This window comes from Sorex araneus, chromosome X (assembly GCF_027595985.1).
Source record: "Sorex araneus isolate mSorAra2 chromosome X, mSorAra2.pri, whole genome shotgun sequence".
Classification (NCBI taxonomy): Eukaryota; Metazoa; Chordata; class Mammalia; order Eulipotyphla; family Soricidae; genus Sorex; species Sorex araneus.
This window is the reverse complement of record NC_073313.1, coordinates 159,990,013-160,013,392: the sequence shown is the minus strand read 5'-3', so window position 1 is coordinate 160,013,392 and position 23,380 is coordinate 159,990,013. Positions and strand designations below refer to the sequence as shown.

The following is a 23,380-nucleotide window of genomic DNA, read 5'->3' as shown; positions in this document are numbered from 1 at the left end:
CTGGACACGGGGGAGGGGTGTGGTGTCCCTCCCCGCAGGCAGGCAGGGCTGTGCGTGCCGGGGGCTTGGGCACAGCCTCCCCCCCCCCCCTGTCAGCTTCCTGTCCACACTGGCCTGGTGTCTCGCCCACGGGTTCTGTGCTGAGTGCGGGTCTCGTGGCTCGGTCTCGGCGGTCCCCGGCCTGGGCGCCTCACCCTGACCCGTGCCCTCCCGGGCGCCGCCGCTCTCTGGGCTACCCTCAGCCCGCCCCAAATGGTGGCCTCGCGGGGACCAGTCAGGGGCAACCCGGGGCTGCCCTTTGCGTGGGTGCGGCACTGTCAAGTGGCAACACAGCGGGGAGGGGCTTGGCCTGGCACGCAGCCGACCCGGGTTCGATCCCCGCATCCCGTAGGTCCCGAGAGCACCGGTCATGAGTCAGCCCTGAGCATTGCCGGGTGGGACCCCACCCACACACCAAAAGAAACCCCAAAAAGACCAAAAGACCAGATGAGAGAGACTGAGGCAGGGCGGGCCCAGGGGGCGGGGCGGGCGGAGCCTGCGTGGACAGGTACCAGGGGGACACATCGACCCCAGAGCCTTGGTCCAGGGAGGGGCCTCCAAGCCCTGCTCCAGGCTCTCAGGCTGCACCTCCTCCTGCTCCTCCGCTCCCCTCCTCTCCCTCCTCCTCACCCCTCCCTCCCCTCCCCTCCCCACTTCCTCCCCTCCCAACTTCCTCCCCTCCCCTCCCCCTCCTCTCCCCTCCCCTCCCCCTCCTCTCCCTTCCCCCACCTCTCCCCCTCCCCTCCCCTTCCTCTCCCTCCTCCATTCTCTCCTCCCTTCTCTTCCCTCCCCTCTCCTCTCCCTCCTCCCCTCCCCTCCCCCACTTCCTCCCCCTCCCCCCTCTTCCCTCCCCTTCCCCTCCTCTCTCCCCTCCCCTCCCCTTCCTCTCCCTCCTCCATTCTCTCCTCCCTTCTCTCCCCTCCCTCCTCCCCTCCCTCCTCCCCTCCCTCTCTCTTCCCTCCTCTCCCTCCTCCTCTCCCTCCTCTCCCTTCTCCTCTCTCTCCTCCCCTCCTCCCTCCTCTCCCTCCTCCCTTCTCTCCCCTCCCTTCTCTTCTCCCCCCTCCCCTCCCCCCTCCTCTCCCTCCTCCCCTCCCTCTCCCTCTCCTCCTTCCCTCCCTCCTCCCCTCCTTCTCCCCTCTCTTCTCTCCCTCCTCCCTTCTCTCCCCTCCCTCCTCCTCTCCCTCCTCCCTTCGCTCCTCCCCCTCAGGACTGGGCTCTGCTCGGCCAGTGCCTCTCCAAGGCTGCTGCTGAATACCCACTCGGGACCCGAGTCCGCCTCCCTCCCTGCTCCTCAGGCCGTAGGGGGGCCACTCTCACGCCTCGCCCTAAACCACACCATCAGTCACTGTCGCTCACAGACCCCCAGCGCCCAGACCCCTGACGACACCTCCCGTCAGCGATGGCCGGAGAGAGGCGGCTGGCCGACGGCATGCAGGTCCCATGCAGGTCCCACCGGCCCCAGCCCAGCCCCCAACCCCCCCACCTGGCTCTGACCCCGCCCCCGCCCCGCCCGTAATCGGAGCCCCTGGACATGCTGGGGAATCAACTCGCTCATCCTTCTGTCCCTCTGTGGAGCCTGCAGGACTGGAAACAGCCCCTAAGGCTGGAGAGCAACCCCCAGCCAGCCCCGCCCAGGGACCCCCACCCCACGTTCCCAGGGCAGTACAGAGCCGTGTCTGCTGGGGTGGGGCCGAGTGGGCCGAGTGACATCACAGGGAGAGTGACATCACAGAGTGACATCACAGGGCGAGTGACATCACGGGTCGAGTGACATCACAGAGCTGAGTGACATCACAGGGAGAGTGACATCACAGGCTGAGTGACATCACAGGGTGAGTGACATCACAGGCCGAGTGACATCACAGAGTGACATCACAGGGCGAGTGACATCACGGGCCGAGTGACATCACGGGCTGAGTGACATCACGGGCCGAGTGACATCACAGGACTGAGTGACATCACAGGGAGAGTGACATCACAGAGTGACATCACAGAGTGACATCACAGGGAGAGTGACATCACAGGGAGAGTGACATCACAGGGAGAGTGACATCACAGGGAGAGTGACATCACAGGGCTGAGTGACATCACAGGCTGAGTGACATCACGGGGCTATGATGTCACGGGCCGAGGCTGCCGTGACCCCGGGTGGAACGTGTGCAGCCCTGGGGGGGCACTCAGTGTCCCTCGCCGGGTGATTGGGTCTCTGTCTGGTTTGTCCCCGGCCCCTGCCAGCCAGCTCCTGAGGGTCGCGGGGTGAGGGGCTGCCGCCGGCGCTCCTGGCAGTCATGGGTCCCCTCCCCCGCTCCCCGCCCACCCCTGCTCCCCGCTCCCCCAGTGGGTGCTCCCTCGGTGTCCCCCAGCCGCCCCGTGTGGCCGTGGCGGGAGGGGCTCAGGGTTGTGAAATCAGGCCCCCCCTTGGTCTGAGGGAGTGTGTGGACACGCGTGCGCCCAGCACACACATGTGCACATCCACATGTGCACAGACCCAGCAAGCATGCACATACTCAGCAAAGACGCAAGCACATACCCTACACACACATGCACACAGATGCACACACCCAGCACGCACAGACACGCACAGACACAAGCGCACACGCATGCACACACGCATGCACACACGTGCACACACACCCTTGCAGCACACACATGGACCCAGGCACACGTGCACATGTTCAGCCCCAGCACACAGATGCACGCTCGCACCCGGACCTGTGGGCCCCTCCCGCTGCCCCCCCCTTCTGGAGATTCTTGTGGTTCCGCAGTGCCCTGGCGCTAGCCCTCAGGGCGTGGGCTGGGGGAGGCGTGGGGGGAAATTGGATTCAGACAGGCGGGCTTCTGCGGGGGAGGGGGAGGGGGGTGCGTCGGCTTGTGCCCCCCTCCCCCGTGTCATTCCTCCTGGCCTGCCTGTGCGGGGGCTCAGGGGCGGGGGGCGGGGGTCATCACGTCCAGGGGCACTGGGGGAAGGGCGGGCTGTGTGCCCCAGACTGCTGGGTGGGCGGGACCCCCACACGCCTGGGTGGCACGGAGGGGAGAGCCAGTGAAGGACCCCCGGAGTCGGGCTGTGTCAGCTGAGGGGCGTGGGGGACCCCCGGAGTCGGGCTGTGTCGGCTGAGGGGCGTGGGGGACCCCAGAGTCGGGCTGTCCTGGTCTCCCGGATCTTCAGGGTCCCTGAGGTTGGGGGCAGTGTGGTGGCATGGCGTGTCCACAACCCTGAAGGGGGCTTTGGGGTCACCTGTGCTGCCCTGAGCTGGCAACTCACTCATGGGCCCTCACACATGCTCATGCACACGCTCACACACGCACACACACACACACACACACACACACACACATGCAGTGCACCCGCATGCCCTCACCCGCGGCACACATGCACTCATGGGCCACACCAGACCCTTCCCTGCTCACCCCCACACGCCGTCACCCGCACTGGCACACACGCGCTCCCGTGTCACACACGCGTGTTCGCGCAGCCCACCCCTGCCCCCCACGCCCCACGCTCCTGACTGTCGTGGGGTCCACCCGGACTTGCTGTGCCGTGGACAGACAGAGCTGGGCGGCGGCTGGGAGCCCGGGGTCGGGCAGGGGTGGACACGGACACGGCCCCGGGCACCTGCAGGGGAGGCGCGTCCTCCCCCCGCCCCCGCCACGGTGCCTCCCGGGCCAGGGACAGTGTGAGGGCCCGGCCACCTTCACCTGGACTCTGGGGCCCCGGCAGCCAGTAGGAGGGAGAGGGACAGACAGACAGGGGGCCAGGGGGCCAGACGGACGGGGGGACAAAGGGACGGGAGACAGGGGGACAGACAGGGGGATAGATGGACAGGGGGACAGAGGGACAGGGGACAGACGAACAGGGGGACAGGGGGACAGAGGGGCAGGGGGACAGACGGACAGGGGGACAGACGGACAGGGGGACAGAGGGATAGACGGACAGGGGGACAGAGGGATGGGAGACAGGGGGACAGAGGGACAGGGGGACAGAGGGACAGGGGGACAGAGGGACAGGGGGACAGAGGGACGGGAGACAGAGGGACAGGGAGACAAAGGGACAGGGGGACAGAGGGACAGGGGGACAGAGGGACAGGGGGACAAAGGGACAGGGGGACGGACAGACAGGGGGACAGAGGGACGGGGGACAGAGGGACAGGGGGACAAAGGGACAGGGGGACGGACGGACGGACAGGGGGACAGAGGGACAGGGGGACAGAGGGATGGGGGACAGAGGACAGGGGGACAGGGGGACAGACGGACAGGCATGGGGGCAGGGGGACAGAAGGACAGATGGACAGACAGGCAGGGGGACAGGGGGACAGACAGGGGGACAGACGGGACGGGGGGCAGGGGGACAGACAGGGGGACAGGGGACAGAGGGACGGGAGACAGGGGGACAGGGGGACAGACAGACAGGGGACAGACAGAGGGACAGACAGGGGGACGGGGGACAGGGGGACAGACAGGGGGACAGGGGACAGAGGGACGGGAGACAGGGGGACAGGGGGACAGACAGACAGGGGACAGACAGGGGGACAGGGGACAGGGGGACAGACAGACAGGGGGACAGACAGGGGGACAGGGGACAGGGGGACAGACAGACAGGGGGACAGACAGGGGGACAGGGGACAGGGGGACAGACAGGCAGGGGGACAGACAGGGGGACAGGGGACAGAGGGACGGGAGACAGGGGGACAGGGGGACAGACAGACAGGGGGACAGACAGACAGGGGGACAGACAGGGGGACAGACAGGGGGACAGGGGGACAGACGGACAGGGGGACAGAGGGACAGGGGGACAGAGGGACAGGGGGACAGGCCACAGCTCCGGCCCTGTGCCCGCTGCTCTCTGAGCACCGCGGCCCCGTGTGGCTTGTCCTGGCCGGGACTTTCCCGTGTCCAGGCTGCGGGTCCGGGCTGGGGTGTCTCGGGCTGTGGCTTCCAGAGCAGGCGCGGCAGGTGGCCGCGTGCGTGTGGGTCAGCGCCAGGCCCCCGTGGGTGCGGGCGGGGTGGACGCCGGCTCGGTCTCCCGGGACTGTCCACGCTCTGGGGCCCGTCTGCGTCTTGGCCCCGAGGCTCAGCTCCAGCCACGCGGGCCGGCTGGGCCGGCTCGGACCGGGCCTCACCAAGGCTTCCCAGCCCCGGGAAGCGGCTACAGGCCCCTCCCCTCCCCCCCCCCCCTCTGCCCCAGGGAGTCACCCGCCCCTCGCCGGGAGGCTCTGGGGGGCTTGCAGGGACCCCCGAGACTGTGGGGAGGCGCGGGGAGGCCGGGCGGGCTGGGGGGAGCCGAGCCCCCCCGCCCCCTCCCCTCCCCCCTGCCCCCCCCCCCGCCGCCGGCTCTGTCTCGGTGGGGCCGCCCAGGACCCCTCCCGGCCCCCTCGGCCATTGTTCGGCGGAGACTGTCCCACCTTGTCCCTGCAGCCAGGTGCTGGCCGGGCCCCCAGTGCGAGGAGACGCGCCGGCCAGTCCTGGGGCGCCAAAGCCCCTCTGCCACCGCCTCCCGCCTGACAGCCCTGGACGGCGGCCAGGGCGGCTCAGCAGCCCCGCTCCCGGCCCCGCGCGCAAGCGGACTGCCCCCTGGCGGCGGCCTCGGCCCCGCCGCCGGGACCCCTTACTGGGGGCAGGGGGAGGTACCCCACCTGCCGGCCCGAGGGAGGGGGCTTAGCTCGAGGGAAGGGGGCCCGGGTTGCAGCCCACTGGGCCGGCCTCGACCTCCCCCGCACGGAGGGGCCCCAGGGGACCTGGATGAGGGGCCCCAGCCTGAGCCGGTGGGTGGGGCCCCTCCTCGGGTCTCTGCCCCGGGGAGGCTCACAGCCCGGGGGGGGGGGGGTCTGCTCTCATGGCCCGGGCTGGGGACAGCTCCCCTAACCAGGGCGCGGTGAGGGCCACGGGGCCAGGTCGGGGCCAGGTCGGGGCGAGGTCAGGGCGTCGGTGCCCCCCACCCGCCCCCAACGCCCTGGAGCTGGCAGCCGGTACCCGGGGTGGACCTAGATGGACACATGGAGGCCACGTCCCACAGCCGCCACTGAGCCAGGGGGTCAGGCTGGCCTCGTGCAAGCAGGCCCAGCTCCAGCCGGGGGAGGAAGGGCACCTATGGGGGGACGGGGGAAGGGGGGAGGGCAAGGGGGAGGGCAAGAGGGAGGAGATGCAGGTGACGGAGAGATGCAGATGGTGGAGGTGGAGGAGATGCAGATGATGGGGAGATGCAGATGGTAGAGGTGGAGGAGATGCAGATGATGAAGAGATGCAGATGATGGAAGTGGAGGAGATGCAGATGACAGGAGATGCCGACGGTGCAGGTGGAGGAGGTGACGCCCGGCCCGCCCATCTCGCCCCTGCAGGCTCTTCGCCGTCAAGTGCGGCGGCTGCCTGGAGGCCATCGCGCCCAGCGAGTTCGTCATGCGCGCGCAGAAGAGCGTGTACCACCTGGGCTGCTTCTGCTGCTGCGTGTGCGAGCGGCCGCTGCGCAAGGGCGACGAGTTCGTGCTGAAGGAGGGCCAGCTGCTGTGCAGGGGCGACTACGAGAAGGAGCGCGAGCTGCTCAGCCTGGCCAGCCCCGCCGCCTCCGACTCGGGTGAGTGCCGCCTTAAACCCCGCCCTCCTCGGGGGACTCGCCCCGCAGTGCTCAGGGATGCCGTGGCCGTGTCAGGCCAAGTCCCCAGTGTGACACGGGCTCGCGGGGCCGGGAGGGGCTCGTGTCCTCGAGGCCCCGGGGCAGCCGGGCGTGGCTGTGTCTGTCCTCCCAGAGACCCTCGCGGCAGAGCGCAGGGCGCCCCCAGCCAGGCCCACCCGGCCCCGCGCCCTCCTGCCCACCCCCCACCCCCCACCTTTCCTTCCTTCATTTGTTCCTCGTTTTGCTTTCTGGGTCCCACCCGGCATTGCACAGGGCTAACTCCTGGCTCTGCACTCAGGGATCACTCCAGGCGGTGCTCAGGGGACCCTATGGGATGCCGGGAATCGAACCCGGGTCAGCCACGTGCAAGGCAAACGCCCTCCCCGCTGTGCTATTGCTGCAGCCCTTTCTTTCTCTCTTTCTTTCTTCCTTCCTTCCTCCCTTTATTCTTCCTTCCCTCCTTCTCTCCCTCCCTCCTTCTCTCCCTCCCTCCCTCTCTCCCTCCCTCCCTTCCTCCCTCCCTCCCTCCCTCCCTCCCTCCCTCCCTCCTTCTTTCCTTCCTTCCTTCCTTCCTTCCTTCCTTCCTTCCTTCCTTCCTTCTTCCTTCCTTCCTTCCTTCCTTCCTTCCTTCCTTCCTTCCTTCCTTCCTTCCTTCCTTCCTTCCTTCCCTCCCTCCCTCCCTCCATCCCTCCCTTCCTCCCTTCTCTCTCTTTTCCTTTCTTTCCTTCCTTTTTATGTTTGGCCTTTTTTGCTTTTTGCTTTTTGGGTCCCACCCGGCGATGCTCAGGGCTGACTCCTGGCTCTGCACTCAGGAATCACTCCTGGCAGTGCTCGGGGGACCCTACGGGATGCCGGGGATCGAACCCGGGCCGGCTGCGTGCCAGGCCAGCGCCCTCCCCGCTGTGCTGTCCCATGCATCTCCCATCCTGCTCCTCTCGCTCTCCTTCCTCTTGGCTCGTCCCCGAGAGCAGGGAGGGATGTGGCCTCCCGTCCGCTGTCCCCCGCGTGGACGCATCTCCCGCTGCCCCCAGCCTGCCCCCAGACCCCCTGCCGCAGCTCCGACACTCGTCCCTGCACCCACCGGGCTCGGCCGGGGCGCGGGGTCCAGGCCCCTACCCGGGGCGGGAAGTTTCATCCTTTCTCAGGTTTCCCCTGGGCTGGGGCAGCACGCGCCAGGGCCCGGTGAAACTGGAGACACTCGGGGGGGGGGGGGGGGGTGGCAGGCGGCCAGGGCTGCCCCGCTGTCACCTGCCCTGTCACCGCCGGCCGAGTGCTCGGGACAGGCTCCGCCTCTGTGGGGCCTGCCCAGCGGGCTGTGCGTTTTCCGAGTCATTCTTCGAGCCTGGGGGTGCTCAGCCGGGTCCCCTGGCCCCCTGCGTCTCGGCCAGGGGCTCTGTGCCCGGTATAGTGGTCGGGGCTAACCCAGAGGAAGTACTTAATTCTACCAAGTATCAAGTACCGAGTACTTAATTCTACCAAGTACCGAGTACCACCCCGGCAGTGCTCCAGGCCCCAGGAGGGCCCCGCACCCAGGGTCCGAGCCACAGAACCGTCCCCGCAGCTGGGGGGCCCCAAAGCCGCCCACCAGCCCCGAGCCTCAGCCTCGCACGCCCGGCCCGGCCCGGCCCGCCTTCTGCCTGGTCATTAATCACTGTCAGCATCCAGCTGGGCCCGCTGCCTGGCCCTGGGCACCGTCCCAGAAGCTGGGTGCCCGTGCGGGCGCTCGCAAGGCGGCTGTGAATATGCAGTGACCACCCTTCCCTTCCGTCTTCCCTCTCTCCTCCTCTCTTTCCCTCCCCCTCCCTCCCTCCCTCCCTCCCTCCCTCCTTCCTTCCTTCCTTCCTTCCTTCCTTCCTTCCTTCCTTCCTTCCTTCCTTCCTTCCTTCCTTCCTTCCTTCCTTCCTTCCTTTCTCTTTTCTTCCTTTTTCTTTCTCTTTTTCTCACTTCCTTCCTTCTTTCCTTCCTTGCTCTCTTTCTCTTTTTCCTTCCTTCCTTTCTCTTTTTCTTTCTCTCTACCTTCTTTCTCGTTTTCCTTCCTTTCTTTCTTCTTTTTCTTTCTCTTTCTTTTACTTTCTCTTCCTTTCTCTTTCTCTTTCTCTCACTCCCTTCTTTCCTTCCTTTCTTCTTTCTCTTTCTTTTCCTTCCTTCCTTCCTTCCTTCCTTCCTTCCTTCCTTCCTTCCTTCCTTCCTTCCTTCCTTCCTTCCTTCCTTCCTTCCTCTTTCTCTCTTCTTTCTTTTTCTTTCTCTTTTTCTCACTCCCTTCTTTCCTTCCTTGCTCTCTTTCTCTTTTTCATTCCTTTCTCTTTCTCACTCCCTTCTTTCCTTCCTTCCTTTCTTTCCTTTCTCCCTCCCTCCCTCCCTCCCTCCCTCCCTCCCTCCCTCCCTTCCTTCCTTCCTTCCTTCCTTCCTTCCTTCCTTCCTTCCTTCCTTCCTTCCTTCCTTCCTTCCTTCCTTCCTCCCTCCCTCCCTCCCTCCCTCCCTCCCTACCTTCCCTCCCTCAACCCCCTGGCTCTGATCTGCTTTGCCGGCAGGTGGGAAGAAGGGCCTTTTCCAGACAGGCGCTTGCAGAGCCGGGACGTGGCCTTGGGCAGCCCCGTGCTTGGAGGTTCCTCCCGGGACCCTCGGCTCGTCCACGCAGACCCCAGGGCCCTGGGCGCAGCCGTGTCCCTCGGCGGGAACTCTCAGCACCCGGGCGGGGCTGGGCAGGCAGGGAGGAGCTGCTCGCTGAGCCCTGAGCTGGACGGTGCTCCTGTCCTCCCCACTCTCGTCTCTGGGACGGAGGTGGCAGGAACCACGGCCTCAGGACCGTGTGTCCCCGGGACACAACCCCCACACTCAGCCGGACTCAGCTCAGGACGGATTTGAGGGGCCGTTGGCCTCGCACATGCCAGCCTGGGTTCAGTCCCCGGCACCACACCCGGAGTGAGCCCTGAGCACTGCCGCTGTGAGCCCCGCCCGCACATGGGACATGGGATGTATTGGAATGTTCCTGCCGACCCCGTGGGAAAAGCTGGGCAAAGTCACAAGTTTCCTGCGGGGCTGGGAGTCACCAAGGCTGAGAGCTTCGCAGGTGAAGGTGTGGGGACGGGCGGGCCCTACTTCAGCTACGCCCCCCACTCCCCACCCCCCACCCCTGCACACACACTGGAACTCGGGTGCTGATGGGAAGTTCTTTTTTTTTTTTATTTTTTGCTTTTTGGGTCACACCCGGCGATGCTCAGGGGTTCCTCCTGGCTCTGCACTCAGGAATCACTCCTGGCGGTGCTCGGGGGACCCTATGGATGCTGGGAATCGAACCCGGGTCGGCCGCGTGCAAGGCCAGCGCCCTCCCCGCTGTGCTGTCGCTCCAGCCCCCAGCTGATGGGAAGTTCTGAGCGGACACAGCATTCCCCAGAAGAATCAGGCTTAGGATGCTTCGGTGACTTTTAGTCCTGGAGTTGGTACCCGCAGGGCAGGGGTGGGCCCGGGGCTGGACGAACTGTGTGAGGTGGTGGGTGGGCGGTGAATGGGTGAATGCATCGGTGTGTGTGTGTGTATGTGTGTGTGTGTGTGTGTGTGTGTGTGACGGGTGTGTATATACGAATGGGCTGGTGGGAGGGGGCGAAGGAGGGTGGTGGGGGCTGGGCTGGCGGCAGCTGGACCAACGGACAGACCCACTCTCCCCTGGGCTGCGCGGCCTTGGAGACCCCTGCCCAGGGCCCGTCACCTTGGCCCGGGGGACTGGCGTGGCCCCTGCACGCCCGCACACGGCCGGGCGCTCTCTCTGCCGTGCGGCAGGTTGGGGGCTGCCTGGGGGAGCTGGGCGCTCCCCCGCCCGCCCTCCCCCCTCAGACTGGCTCTCCCGGGCGTGGAGCACCTGGCCCGGCCCCCGCCCACCTTCCGCCCGGGTCTGAGAGCAGGGGGGAGGCGAGGCGGGCGCGGCCATATGCCGCCCTAATCTCCAAAGCCGGGTTCAATTAGAGCCTGTCTCCGCCGCTGGGTAAACAGGCCTGAAAGGGACCCCCTCTCAGTCGGGCGCAGGGCTGCCCGGGTCGCAGGGCCCAGTGACGTCAGGTGGCCGGGATTAGGGTGCCTGCGGCCACAGTGCCCAGTTAATTAAAAGTGAGGTCGGCTAAATCCCAGGGCCCGCCCGGAGGGGCCTGCGGGGCCTGTGGGGGATTTGTGTGTGTGTGTGTGTGTGTGTGTGTGTATAAGTATATGCATGCATGTGTGTGAGTGTGAGTATATATGTGCGCATGTATGTATATATGAGTATATATATGTGTGTGAGTATATGTGTTTATGTGTATGTGTGAATGTGAGTATACATGTGTATATGTGAGTATATGTGTGAATGTGTGTATGCATGTGTGAATGTATATGTGTGTATGTGTGAATGTATTTGTGAGTGTATGTGTATGTGTGTGAGTATCTGTGTATGTGTGAGTATATGTGTATGTATAAGTGCATGTGTGAGTGTATATGTATGTGTGAATGTATGTGAGTGTATGTGTATGTGTGTGAGTATGTGTGTATGTGTGAGTATATGTGTATGTGTAAGTGCATGTGTGAGTGTATGCATGTATGTGTGTATATGTGTATGTGAGTGCATGTGTGTGAGTACATATACGTGTGAGTGTATGTGTGTGTATATGTGTGTCTTTGAGTGTGTGTGTGTGTGTGTGGGTGAGCATCTATGTGTGTGAGCGTGAGTGTGTATATGTATGTGAGTGTTTATGTGTCTGTGGGGGTGTGAGTGTATTTTTGAGTGTGTGTGTTAGTGAGTGTGTGTGTGAGTGTGAGTGTGTTTGTGAGTTTGTGTGTGTATATGTGAGTGTGTGTATGTGACTGTGTGTGTGAGTGGGTGTGAGTGTGGGTGTGAGTAGAGGACCCCCCTGCTCTGCCTGCCCCGCCCCTGGCCCGTGGCGGGTCTCTGTCCCTGAGTGTCTGTCAGAGCAGGAGCTGGCCTTCGGCATCGGCCTGCCTGGGGCTGGGTCCCGCCGGCCCGGGCTGTCCCTGTGCCTGTGCCCAGTGGGCGGGTGGCAAGCGCCCATGTCCTGCGGACGCTGATGGGCAGATGAGCTTCTGCTGCTCTGCCGCCCTGAAGGAATCACAGAGTGCTGGCCATTATCTGAGAACTCCAGAACCATCCAGGGCCAGGGGAAACCCTCCCTGCCCATTCAGATGCAAACGAGCCTCCTCGGGCAGTCCCAGTAATTAAGGCCCCTCTGGCCTTGGGGGCCCTGAGAACAGGCCCCGCCCGCCCTGGGCCCCCTCCCAGACCGACGCTAAATTAAACTGAGGCCAGTTGAGCAAATATTTGGGGGCACCCTCGGAGCCTGGGAGACACCCTCAGCGGCATGAGTCCAGGCCCAGCGGCTGGAACCCTCGGGGGAGAGAATCCTATGGCTGAGACGCAGGCGAGGGGACACGGCCTGGGGTGCTTGAGCATCATGGGCCATATCGTGTGTGTGCATCCACAAGTGTGTATATGTGTATGTGTATTCACAAGTGCACATGTGCGTGCATGTATATATGTGTGTATGTGTATGCACGTGCTCATGTATGTGCATGTGTACATGTGTATGCTGTGTGCCTGTGTATATGCATGTATGTGCACATACATGTGTATATATGTGTGCACACATGTGTATATTGCACATGTGCATGCTATATTTATGTGCGTGCATGTGTTCATGTGCACATATGTGTGCGTATGCATGTGTATGTGTCTCTGCACATAGATGTGTATGTGTGTATGTGTGTGCACGTGCGTGTGTGCATGTGTATGTGTCTGCATGTATGTGCATATACATGTGTTTATGCGTGTCTGTGTGCGTGTGCACATGTGCATGCTGTGTGCATCTTTATCTGCATGTGTGCTGCATGCATGTGCACATACACGTGTATGTGTGCGCATATGTGCATGTGTGTGCTGTGTGTGTGTGTGCTGGCTGGTGCGCTGAGCACTGGGTTGGAGCTGTTCCGAAGTGTCTCAGAGCGGGCGCCATGGAGCTGACGCTGTCCTGGGCTGTGTGGGCGCCTGGGCGGGGCGGGACGCAGCGTGGGTGGATGGGCAGAGGTGGGGAGCAGGGCCGAGGCCCAGGTGTGTGAGGCTTTGCCTCCTCCCTCTGGATGCCCCCCAGGGTTGGCAGCCCTGAAAGAGGGGTTCCGGGCAGCCCAGCAGGCAGGAGGACGGGCTGGCCGGGGGAGCCGGGCCCTGCGGGGACACAGCGGGGACAGAGCCCCCAGGGGGGCCATGGGGACGTCCAGCCTGGGGAGGAGGCCGGACGCAGCCACAGGCGGTGACTTGGGGGCACTGGCCTGTGGGACACGCGGTTGGGGGAGGGGCTGCGGGCGGCTGCTCGGAAGGTTCCAGACCCCGCCTGAGGGTCTCGGGAGCGGGCGACCAGGGACCCCCGCAGACGTGCCACGTCCCCCCTCCCCGCGTTGGTGCTCGGCCTCCCCCACGCCCGCGCGCCCTTGCTCCAGCGAGGCTCGTGTGTGCAGCCAAGGACGCGCCGACACCCCCCCCTCTGCAGCCGGTGGCGGGGGGGGGGGGGGAGGGGGCTGCAACCACAGCTGGTGTTTCCGCGCTGGCAGCTGGGCTGTGACGCCGGGGAACCGGCTTGTGACAGCAGGACAAAGGGACACAGACACTCTCCCCGCGGGGGGCCGGGCCGGGCCGGGCTGTGCCCGTGACGCCTGCAGACGGACGGTCCCTCCTGCCTGGGACAGACGGGCAGGGCCAGGGTGGACGCTCGGACCTTCCTTCCTCCCTCTTGCCCAGCTCTGGGGCCGGGGGCTCTGGCCATGGTGCTGACCGCCCCCCTGCTTGCCACCCGCAGGCCCCGGCGCCTTGTCCATCCGCCAGGCGACTCCAAGAGCTGGTTCCAGGGGCAGTGAGTGGCCAGGGGGGGAGGGGTGAGCGGCCAGGGCTGCCGTCTGGCCAGTGCCGTGGGCAGCCTCGGGGACGGCCCCCCCAGGACCCGCTGGTCAGCCTCGAGAGCCGTGGCAGCTCGTGGCCAGCCCCATGAGCAGTGGCCACAGCTGGTCGGTGTCCAGCGCCGGGAACTGGGCCCAGGGGAATGAAATGGGGGCAGCGGGCGGGCCGGACAGTCTCGGCCCCGCCCCGCCTCCTCCCTGCCGAGCCTCGCAAGGTCTCTGGAACATTCCTGCTCCCTTCTGCTTCTTCGAAACCCACCCTCGTCCCCGGGGTCCTGAGCCCGTACTCGGGGCCCTTGGCGGGGAGCCCCCACTTCCTGCCGTCCCCCATGGATTTGTCCCCGCTGCTCACGGACGGTCCCTTCCGCCATCCCCCACGGCCAGGAGCCCCGGCCAGCCCCGCTGCAAGCCCTCCACGCTGCGAGTACCGTGAGCGTTTCTCTCTGCTGAGCGTGTGCCCGGAGACTCTTGATCCCCAGACACCGTCCGCAGACCGAGGCTCGAGTCCGGTTCGACCCATTTCCCCGGCCTGCCACGGTGTTTGTTTTGCGTCACCCTCGGTGATGCTCAGGGGTCCCTCCCGGCTCTGCACTCAGGAGTCACTCCTGGCGGTGCTCGGGGGACCCTACGGGATGCCGGGGATTGAACCCGGGTCGGCCGTGTGCAGGGCAAACGCCCTCCCCGCTGTCTTCCTCCTCTGGCCCGGGAGCGTTTCTCGACCACTGGGTCCCCCAGGACCCCCCATAGTCCTGCGGTGACACAGGTGAAAATAGCATCAACGCAGGAACCAAAGCCGGAGCCCGGGCTGTGAGGCCCTGGAGCTGCCGCCACCTCCACGTCCCCCCCCTCCGGGCCCGGCACCTCCTCCCAAACAGGCCTCCTGCGAGCCCCCGCCGGGGCGGACACGGGTGACACACGGCTGCGCAGTGACAGCCTCCTTCTGGCGTCCCTTTCCGTCCCACGCGCCCCGGCGTCACCTGGGCCCCGGAGCAGAAGGCCGGCTGGGCGCCCGCCCGGTGCCAGAGGAGGTGTTAATGAAGAGCTGGGGGCGGGCGGAGGCGGGCACAGGTGGTGGCGGGCGGGCAGAGACCCCAGCGCCTCTCGCCCGCGCACCGAGGTCACCTCCACGCCCAGCTCGTCACGGGGATGGACCCAGCTCGGGCTCTGAGCGGGAGTAAAGGGGTGACGGATGCAGGGTCCGCCTGGAGCGGGGCCAAGGGAAGGAGAGGAACCTTCCGGGGCTTTCTAGAACCTTCCAGAGCCTTTACGCTTCTCAGCGGGGGCCCACAGAGCCGGCCTGGCAGGAGGAGAGACTCTTGTCCCAGGTCTGCCGAGGCGGGAAAGCTGGGGGTGACAGCCCCTGGGACCCCTGAGGTCACCCACACCGAGCACTGGCTTCGGAGAACCCTGTCCCCACCACAGCCTCGGGGACAGGCTCAGGCGTCGCTTAGCTGGGGCCCAGCGCCGGGCTAACACCCCATGGCCCCCCGGGGGCCCCAGAGCCCCCCAGGACGCAGCCCGAGTCGGCGGGGGCGGGGGCAGCGGCCACACTGGCTCCTGCGTCCCCGTTCCCGAGAGGCCTGAGGGAATGGCCCGGCTCTGAGGACTTTGCTCGCCCAGGAGGGCTGGGGGGTGGACGAGGGGTCCCTGCTGACACGGCAGGGGGCCGGGGCCTCCGCCTACCAGGGCCAGTGGCAGGCAGGGAGACGCCGTGCCCCAGTTCGGCTGTGACGGGCCTCGGCCCTGCCTCAGCCCTGCAGGCTCATTCTGGGGGCACCTGTGGCCTCACCTGCCGGACACCTGTGGTTACACGTGTGGTTACACGTATGGTTACATGTGTGGTGACACCTGTGGCCACACCTGTGGGATATCTGTGGTTACACATGTGGTTACATGTGTGGCGACACCTATGGTTACACGTGTGGTTACATGTGTGGTTACATGTGTGGTGACACCTGTGGCCACACCTGTGGGATACCTGTGGTTACACATGTGGTTACATGTGTGGCGACACCTGTGGTTACACGTGTGGTTACACGTGTGGTGGCACCTGTGGTTACACGTGTGGTTACACGTGTGGTTACATGTGTGGTGATGCCTGTGGTTACACGTGTGGTTACATGTGTGGTGACACCTGTGGTTACACGTGTGGTTACACGTGTGGTTACATGTGTGGTGACGCCTGTGGTTACACGTGTGGTTACATGTGTGGTGAACCTGTGGTCACACCTGTGTTTACACCTGTGGTCACACCTGGGGTCACACCTGTGGGACACCTGTGGTCACATCTGTGTTTATACCTGTGGTTACATCTGTGGTCACACCTGTGAGACACCTGTGGTCACACCTGGGGTCACACCTGGGGTCCAGCTTCTAGCGCTGTCTCCGGCCTTCCTGTTACTGTCACTGACCATGAGGGAACAGCCCGGCTCGCCCCAAGTCCTGAGCGGGGGCCGGGACCGGGGGCCGGGGTGGGGTGAGGGGTCGGGAGGGGCCGCGGTGGGGGGTCGGGGCTGGCCACTGTTCCGGAACCGGGTGACTGACCCGGCCGGGACCCGCAGGGGCCCCTCCTGCCGGTGCCCGTGTCCAGCTGCCCGGCGGGCCGGACTGTCCCCGCACGGCTCGGGGGTTGGGGCCCGCAGAGCCCGTGTCCCCCCCCAGGGCTGGGGTTCTGGAGTGGACACGCCTCCCCCGCTGGCCCCGGGCTGGCCGGCCGGGCGCGCTGCCCACTCGGGGCGGGCGTCGGGGACTGAGCACTGCCCCCCTCCAGGCAAGAGTGAGGACGAGGAGAGTCTCTGCAAGGCGGCACACGGGCCGGGCAAGGGCGAGGACAGCAAGGACCACAAGCGCCCCAAGCGCCCCCGCACTATCCTGACCACCCAGCAGCGGAGGGCCTTCAAGGCTTCCTTCGAGGTGTCCTCCAAGCCCTGCAGGAAGGTAACAGGCAGGGGAAGTGACCACTGGGCCCCGTCCACCCCCCTGTGTCCACCCCAGAGCCCTCCGTCCACCCCTCTGTGTGCAGGGAGGGTCCTCTGGGTGCTCTGTGCCATCGGGGAAGCGGCCCCGCCGTGCCAGTGTCCTGGGGTCAGCGCGCTGTGTCCGCAGGTGCGGGAGACCCTGGCCGCGGAGACAGGGCTGAGCGTCCGGGTGGTGCAGGTCTGGTTCCAGAACCAGCGGGCCAAGGTAGGGCCAGGGGCTCCCTGGGCGCCGGGTAGGTGGGAGTCAACTGGCCGCGCCCCGCCCCGCCCTGCCACGCCCTCTGCCCTCTGCCCTCTGACCCGGGCCGCGCCCTCTCCCTCAGATGAAGAAGCTGGCACGCCGGCAGCAGCAGCAGCAGGACCAGCAGAGCACCCCGAGGCTGAGCGCTGGTGAGCCCCGCCCGCCCGCCCGCTCCAGGGGCTCAGGCCGAGGGGGGCCAGTGGGAGACGGGCCCGCCCTGCCCTGCCCTGCCCTGCCCTGTTCAGCCCTGCCCTGTCCAGCCCTGTCCAGCCCTGCCCTGCCCTGCCCTGCCCTGCCCTGTCCAGCCCTGCCCTGCCCCGCCCCGCCCCGCCCGGCTCCGCCCGGCCCTACCCGGCCCTGTCCTGTCCAGCCCCGCCCTGTCCTGTCCAGCCCCGCCTCGCCCTCCCCGCCCTGCCCGCCCTGCCCGTGTGGCCCTGGCGCCCGTGCCAGGTGCTGCAGATCTCACCGCCCTGATTTGTTTTCCTGGCACTGCACCTGGGTGAGCTCAGGCCGCACCTGGCGGGGCTCCGGGTCCATCTGGGGTCGGCCCCCTGCAAGGCGAGCGCCCTGCGGCTGTCCAGTCTCTCTGGGACACCCCCCCCCCACACACACACACCCTGGGCCAGGGCTGTGGGGAGTGCAGAAGCTTCCAGAAGGCAGGGTGGGGCTTCAAGGCCAGAGTGCCCTGCAGGGGGACCCTCGGGCCGCTGGCTCCCGCTGGGACTCCGGGATTAGTGCTCTGGCTCCGGCTCCGTGTCCCGGTATCACAGGACTACGCGTGTCTTTGGGCTCTTGGGGGGCAGAAGAGATGGGACAAAAATGTGTTTGGGGGCTGGAGCGACAGCACAGCTGGGAGGGCGTTTGCCTTGCACGCGGCCGACCGGGGTTCGAGTCCCAGCATCCCATATGGTCCCCTGAGTACCGCCGGGAGTAATTCCTGAGTGCAGAGCCAGGAGTGACCCCTTGTGCATCGCCGGGTGGGACCCCCCAATAAATAAATAAATAAACGTGTTTGCTAAGAACACAGAGGCGGGGTCTGCCCGAGCCCCCACTGACCCTTCCTGCCACCCGCGTGTGGACATGCGGCTCCGGCCTTCGCTGGCCAGACGGCCCAGGAGGCTGGACCCCCCACCCTGCCGCGCGTGACCCCAGCCGTGTGTCCCCAGCTCCGGCCGGCGGCGGAGGCAGCGGCAGCTCCGGGATGGACGGGGTCATGACCCCCTACACAGCGCTGCCCACCCCCCAGCAGCTGCTGGGCCTGGAGCAGAGCGTCTACAGCGCGGACCCCTTCCGGCAGGGCCTCACGCCCCCGCAGATGCCCGGAGACCACATGCACCCCTACGGTAAGAGACCCCCGCGCAGACCCCGGCCCACCCACGGCCCCACCGAGCCTGGTGCTTCCCTTTCGTTTATTTATACCTTTGGCTTTTTGGGGTCCCACCTGGCGGTGCTCAGGGCTGACTCCCAGCTCTGTGCTCAGGAACCACTCCTGGCGGGGCTCGGGGGGCCCTATGGGATGCGGGGATCGAACCCAGGCCGGCTGCGTGCCAGGCCCACGCCCTCCCCGCTGGGCTATGGCTCCGCCCCTCCGGCTTTGTTTTGTTTTTTCTCACTTCCTTCCGTCCTGCTACTTGTGGCCACTCCTGGCTCTGTGCTTGGGGGTGGTCAGTGCCGGCCAGGTGCAGCCGGGGGTGGACACGTCCCTGGCGCTGGTGTTTGTGAGACGCTCCGGAACGTGACACGTCTCTGGCCAAGGGGTCCCGCCAGTCTCAGCTGCTTCCTCCACTGGACACGTTGGGGTGTCTGCGGCCCCGACAGGCGCCATTTCTCTGTCTCGGGCGTCATTTCTCCCAGACCCGCCCGGGGCAGCTCTGCGCTGGCCCACTGCCCGCTGTCCAGACGTCGTCCGCATACCTGGCCCTTCCGCAGCCTTTATGGGAGGGCTCCCTCCATAGTGCTCAGGGTTGTTCCTCTGTCTGGCTCGCAGCTCTGTGCTCAGTCCTGCCATGCTGGGGCTGACTTCGTGTCCCCGAGCATGCATGCACCCCGGATCCCTGCACCCCGATTCTGGCGGAGTGTGCGTGCGTGCGTGTGTGTGTGTGTACCCCGGATCTGTGCACCCCGATTCTGGTGGAGCCCGTGTGTGCGTGTGCATGTGTGTGTGTGTGTGCACCCCGATTCTGGCAGAGCGTGTGTGTGTGTGTGTGTGTGTGTGTGTGTGTGTGTGTGTGTGTGTGTGTGTGTGTGTGTGTGTGTGTGTGTGTGTGTGTGTGTGTGTGTGTGTGTGTGTGTGTGTGTGTGTGTGTGTGTGTGTGTCCCTCCCTGCTGTGTGCCCGGGCCTCAGGATGGCTCTGTCCCCGCTGCAGGTGCTGACCCCCTGTTCCACGACCTGGACAGCGACGAGGCGTCCCTCAGCACCCTGGGCGACTGCTTCCTCGCCACCTCGGACGCTGGGCCCCTGCAGGCGCGCGTGGGCAACCCCATCGACCACCTGTACTCCATGCAGAATTCCTACTTCACCTCCTGAGCGGCCGCCGGCCCCCCGGGACCCGCCCTGTCCCCCCCCCTCGGAGGCAGCGGCCACCACTGCCGGGTGCTGCTGGGTGGGGGCACGTCACGGGGGGGGGAGGGCACTGACCCACCCCCCATCTGCCCCAATGCCCGATCCTTAGCGTTAGGTAGATGAGCTTCCTGGCAGGGACTTGAATCCAGACCCAGCCCGAATAGTGTCCAGACGTGCCCGGTGACGCCCCTGCACTCCGGCTGGGGGGGCGGCTGGACCCGCGCGGTGCGGGGCCCCAGACAGACAGACAAACGGACGGACGGACGGCTTTAGCTCAGGGCTATGCCGCTCTGCCCCCCTACCCCTGCACAGCCACCGGCCATGCAGCAGAACTGACTTATTTTCTGTGTGAACTCTATTTAAGGAACCGCTCGATGCTCTTAAGTTATAAAAGGAGATGATTTACTTTTACAAACGTGACTCTTGCTGGCCTGGGGGGTGGGATGCGTGTGTGCGTGTGTGTGTGTGTGTGCGTGTGTGCGTGTGTGTGTTGCGGGGGGGTCCTGCCTCTCCCATCCCCGAGGTCTGCAGCGGCGACGGCTGACCCCATGTGCTGGTGTCCATCGCCCAGAGTCTTGCCCTCTCTGTGCGGGAGGAGCTGGACCCGGGAGAAACATGCCCAGCCCCCGTCACATCCTTAGAGGACAGACACCGGGGCCTGTGGGAAGGGGCTGGCCAGGCCCTCCAACCCCCCGCCGTGCAGGGCTCCCCCAGAGCTGCCTCGGTCTCTGTCCCCGAGGCCTTCACCAGCTCCCGCCCGAGTCAGCCCCAGAGACCCCGGGGCGCGCGGCCTGGCCGCGGAGCCCCCTGGAAGCCGCTCGGGGGGGCCGCAGGGCTCAGGACTGTCCCTGAGTCCTTATAGCCCCGGCCGTGCTGTGACGCTGTGTCCACTGTGGTGGGGCCCACCTGTGCCTGAGCACTGCTCTCCGAGTCCCCTGCACTGGGAGGGACCCGGGCCGGTCACTGCCCCCCCCCCATGAGGCACAGGGACGAAGGCGGGCTGTGCCGACCTCCCTGTGTGCGTGTGTGCGGGGCCGAGGGACGCGTCCTGGACGCCCGGGGGCTGCGGGAGTGGCCGGCTCGCCGGACCCCCGGGCGGGTGAGAGCGCGGGGGTGGGGGTGGGGGGGGCGCAGGGCGTGACCTGCGAAGGTTCTGGCCGGGCCTCCCCCATGTCAGCCCAGCCAAGGCCGCGCTTCTCCGTCAGCACCTGCTCATTACGGCCGGCCACCCCGTCTCCGGAGCTGATAACATCGACGGCCCCGGGACCGCCTGGGCCCCGGACGCTCGGAACAGGCGGTCAGGGGGACACGGGCCCCGGGGCCCCCCGCCACTTGCTGAGTTGGGGGGTCGGCTAACTGCCCACCGGCCTACACGCCTGGATCAGAACCCGCAGAGGTGGGGGGGGTGCACACACGTGTGCAGACGTGTCTCACCACGCCCTGCAGGGCAAGCCAGCTCGGAGAGGGTCGTGCAGCCAGTCGGGGTCAGCTGAATTCCTGAGCGCGTCCCGGCCTCTGCCGGCCGCCCCCCACATGCACAGAGGCTCGTGAGAAAACACACACACATGGTCCTTGGTACATGCGTGCAAAGGTCTCAGCCACGTGCACATGTGGTGTGTAGTACATGCGTGCAGAGACATCAGCCACATGCACATGTGGTGTGTGGTACATGCGTGCAGAGACATCAGCCATGTTCACATGTGGTCCGTGATACATGCGTGCAGAAACAGCCATGTTCACATGTCCATGGTACATGCGTGCAGAGACATCAGCCACTGGTACAGATGTTCCATGGCACATGCATGCAGAGACAGCCACGTGCCCATGTGGTCTGTGGTACATGCATACAGAGACATCAGCCATGTTCACATGTGGTCCATGATACATGCATGCAGAAACATCAGCCATGTTCACATGTTGTCCATGATACATGCGTGCAGAGACATCAGCCACTTGTACAGGTGTTCCATGGTACATGTATGCAGAGACAGCCACGTGCCCGTGTGGTCTGTGGTACATGCATGAAGAGAGCCTGTGTACATGTGTTCCGTGTTACATGTGCACAGAGACATCAGCCATGTGCATCTGAGGTCCATGGTATATGTGTGCAAAGCTGTTGGCCACAAGCTCACGCAGTTCACGTGTGCAAAGACATCAGCCACATGCATATGTACTATGTAGCACATGTAAGCAAAGACATGAGCCACATGCACACGAGGTCTGTGGTACATGCGTACAAAGACAGCCACGCGTGCATGCGGTCTGCGATAACATGCGTGCAGGGACATCAGCCATGTGCACACGTGGTCCGTGATGCGTGCAGAGCCAGGGCTCGCCACTGGGGGAAGGTCCACACGTGTGAGGGGACGTCTGAGCGTGGAGCGTGTGGGGAGGGGGGCTGGGGAGGCTGTCCGGGCTCTGGGCTGAGGGGGCTCTGCTCCGCGGGCCGCAGGATGCGCAAACGCTTCACCCAGCGCCCAGAGACACGTGGCCGGAGCAGAGGGGGCCAGGAGGGGGCAGGCAGGGGCTGGGGGCAGGCAGCCTGCCGGGCCTTCCCCTTCTGAACCTGGTGGGACGCAGATGCAAGGGCCGGAGCGGGAGCAGCCACGAGGCCACCTCGCGCAGGGTGGAACCGGGGAAGGGGAGAGGTGGCCACTGGCTGCGGGTCTGGGGCTGAGCTGTCCCCCCCACCCCCCACCCCGGGTGCTCCCGTGCTCCGGGTCCTGTCCACAGAGGGAAATCCGCGTCTTTCTCTTCCGAAGCCACACACAGAGGCCTCCGTCCCTTCCTCGTATACGTCGGGGCCCGGCCGTGTGTGCGGGGTGGGGGTCCACGGGGGGCAGGGGCGCTGGCCGAGCCCCCACGGGGGTCTAGCGAGAAGCCGGGGGGTGCAGGGCTCGGAGCTGGTTCTGCTGCTGCAGGACCCGGGTTCGACCTGGGTTTGGGGGCTGGTCTGTGCTCCCCTCGCTGCTACGGCCGGCGGGGGGCCGGCTCCTGGCCTGGGGTCAGACACTGCGGCCCCTCCCACGTCTGTGCACGGGGCCAGGAAGGGATGCGCCTCCCGCCCAGCCCTGCCTCCCCCTGGCCACCGCTGGGACCCCCGGGCACCCCCACTCCCCGGCGCCCCCAGCCGGTGCCAAAGGCCCAGTTCTTGGAGCTGGGCGGGTGGGGTCGGCACCGAGCAGAGACCCTGCCAGGAGGGGCGGGCGCAGGCCGGCCAGCTCAGTAACCTGACCCCTGGCTGCAGGCCGGACCCCACTGGGATGACCTTCTGACCCCGGAGCGGGGGCCAGGCGGGGGGGGGGGGGGTGGGGGGGCTGAGGGGTGTGCTCCGTGCTCCCTGGGGGTCCTCCTTGCCCGCGGGCATCCGTCACTCCCCCTCTCTACACCACGGAGACGGTTCCATTGCGGGGGGCTCAGAGTGTGGCCAGCAGCGGGCTGGGGGGGTCACAGCCTGGGGGGGCGCTGCGGACCTTTGCACGAGGCGGAACCTGCGAGGCGGCCCCCCCGGAACCCCGCCCCACAAGGCCCGTCCTGCCCGGCCCCGTGTCCACAGGAGGCCCCGTCCGAGCCCAGTGGGGGGCTGGGGGACTGTCAGCGGCGACCCCCATGGGCTGATCGCCCCTGGCTCTCCTGGGACTCCAGAGGCGAGCCTGCGCCTGGCCCGTCCGTCCTAGAAGCTTCCGGCACTCTCTGTCCCGCCCTGTCCATGGCTCTGTGGAGACACGGGCAGGCCCGGAGGCTGGTGCCGTCGTCGCCCTGAGGGGCCAGCGGTGTGGCCGGGTCTGAGGCAGCCCAGCAGCCCCTGCTCACGGTCCTGCGCCCAATCCTGCACCCTGGGCCCGACCCCCCACACCCGTCCAGAGCCCCCGGGGCCCCGGACACCAGCCCTGCCAGCTCCCAGATGCCACGGGGGGCTCAGGGGCCGGCCTCCTCCTGCTCTTCCTCCTGCTCTTCCTCCTCCTCCTCTCCCTCTTCCTCCTCCTCCTCCTCCTCTTCCTCCTCCTCCTCCTCTTCCTCCTCCTCCTCCT

General features: G+C 66.1%; 1 protein-coding gene across 1 annotated transcript in view; it reads left to right on the top strand.

Annotated features, from left to right (window-relative positions):
- Positions 1 to 19,758, top strand: part of LMX1A (LIM homeobox transcription factor 1 alpha) — a 57,195-nt gene extending 37,437 nt beyond the window's left edge. Inside the window, exons 4-9 of the mRNA XM_055122224.1 lie at positions 6,372 to 6,604; positions 16,338 to 16,504; positions 16,673 to 16,750; positions 16,869 to 16,935; positions 17,953 to 18,129; positions 19,153 to 19,758. Of these exons, the coding sequence (XP_054978199.1) occupies positions 6,372 to 6,604; positions 16,338 to 16,504; positions 16,673 to 16,750; positions 16,869 to 16,935; positions 17,953 to 18,129; positions 19,153 to 19,313 (883 nt within the window). The 3' untranslated portion in view covers positions 19,314 to 19,758. The remainder of the gene's footprint in view (positions 1 to 6,371; positions 6,605 to 16,337; positions 16,505 to 16,672; positions 16,751 to 16,868; positions 16,936 to 17,952; positions 18,130 to 19,152) is intronic.
- Positions 19,759 to 23,380: the final 3,622 nt, after the last annotated feature.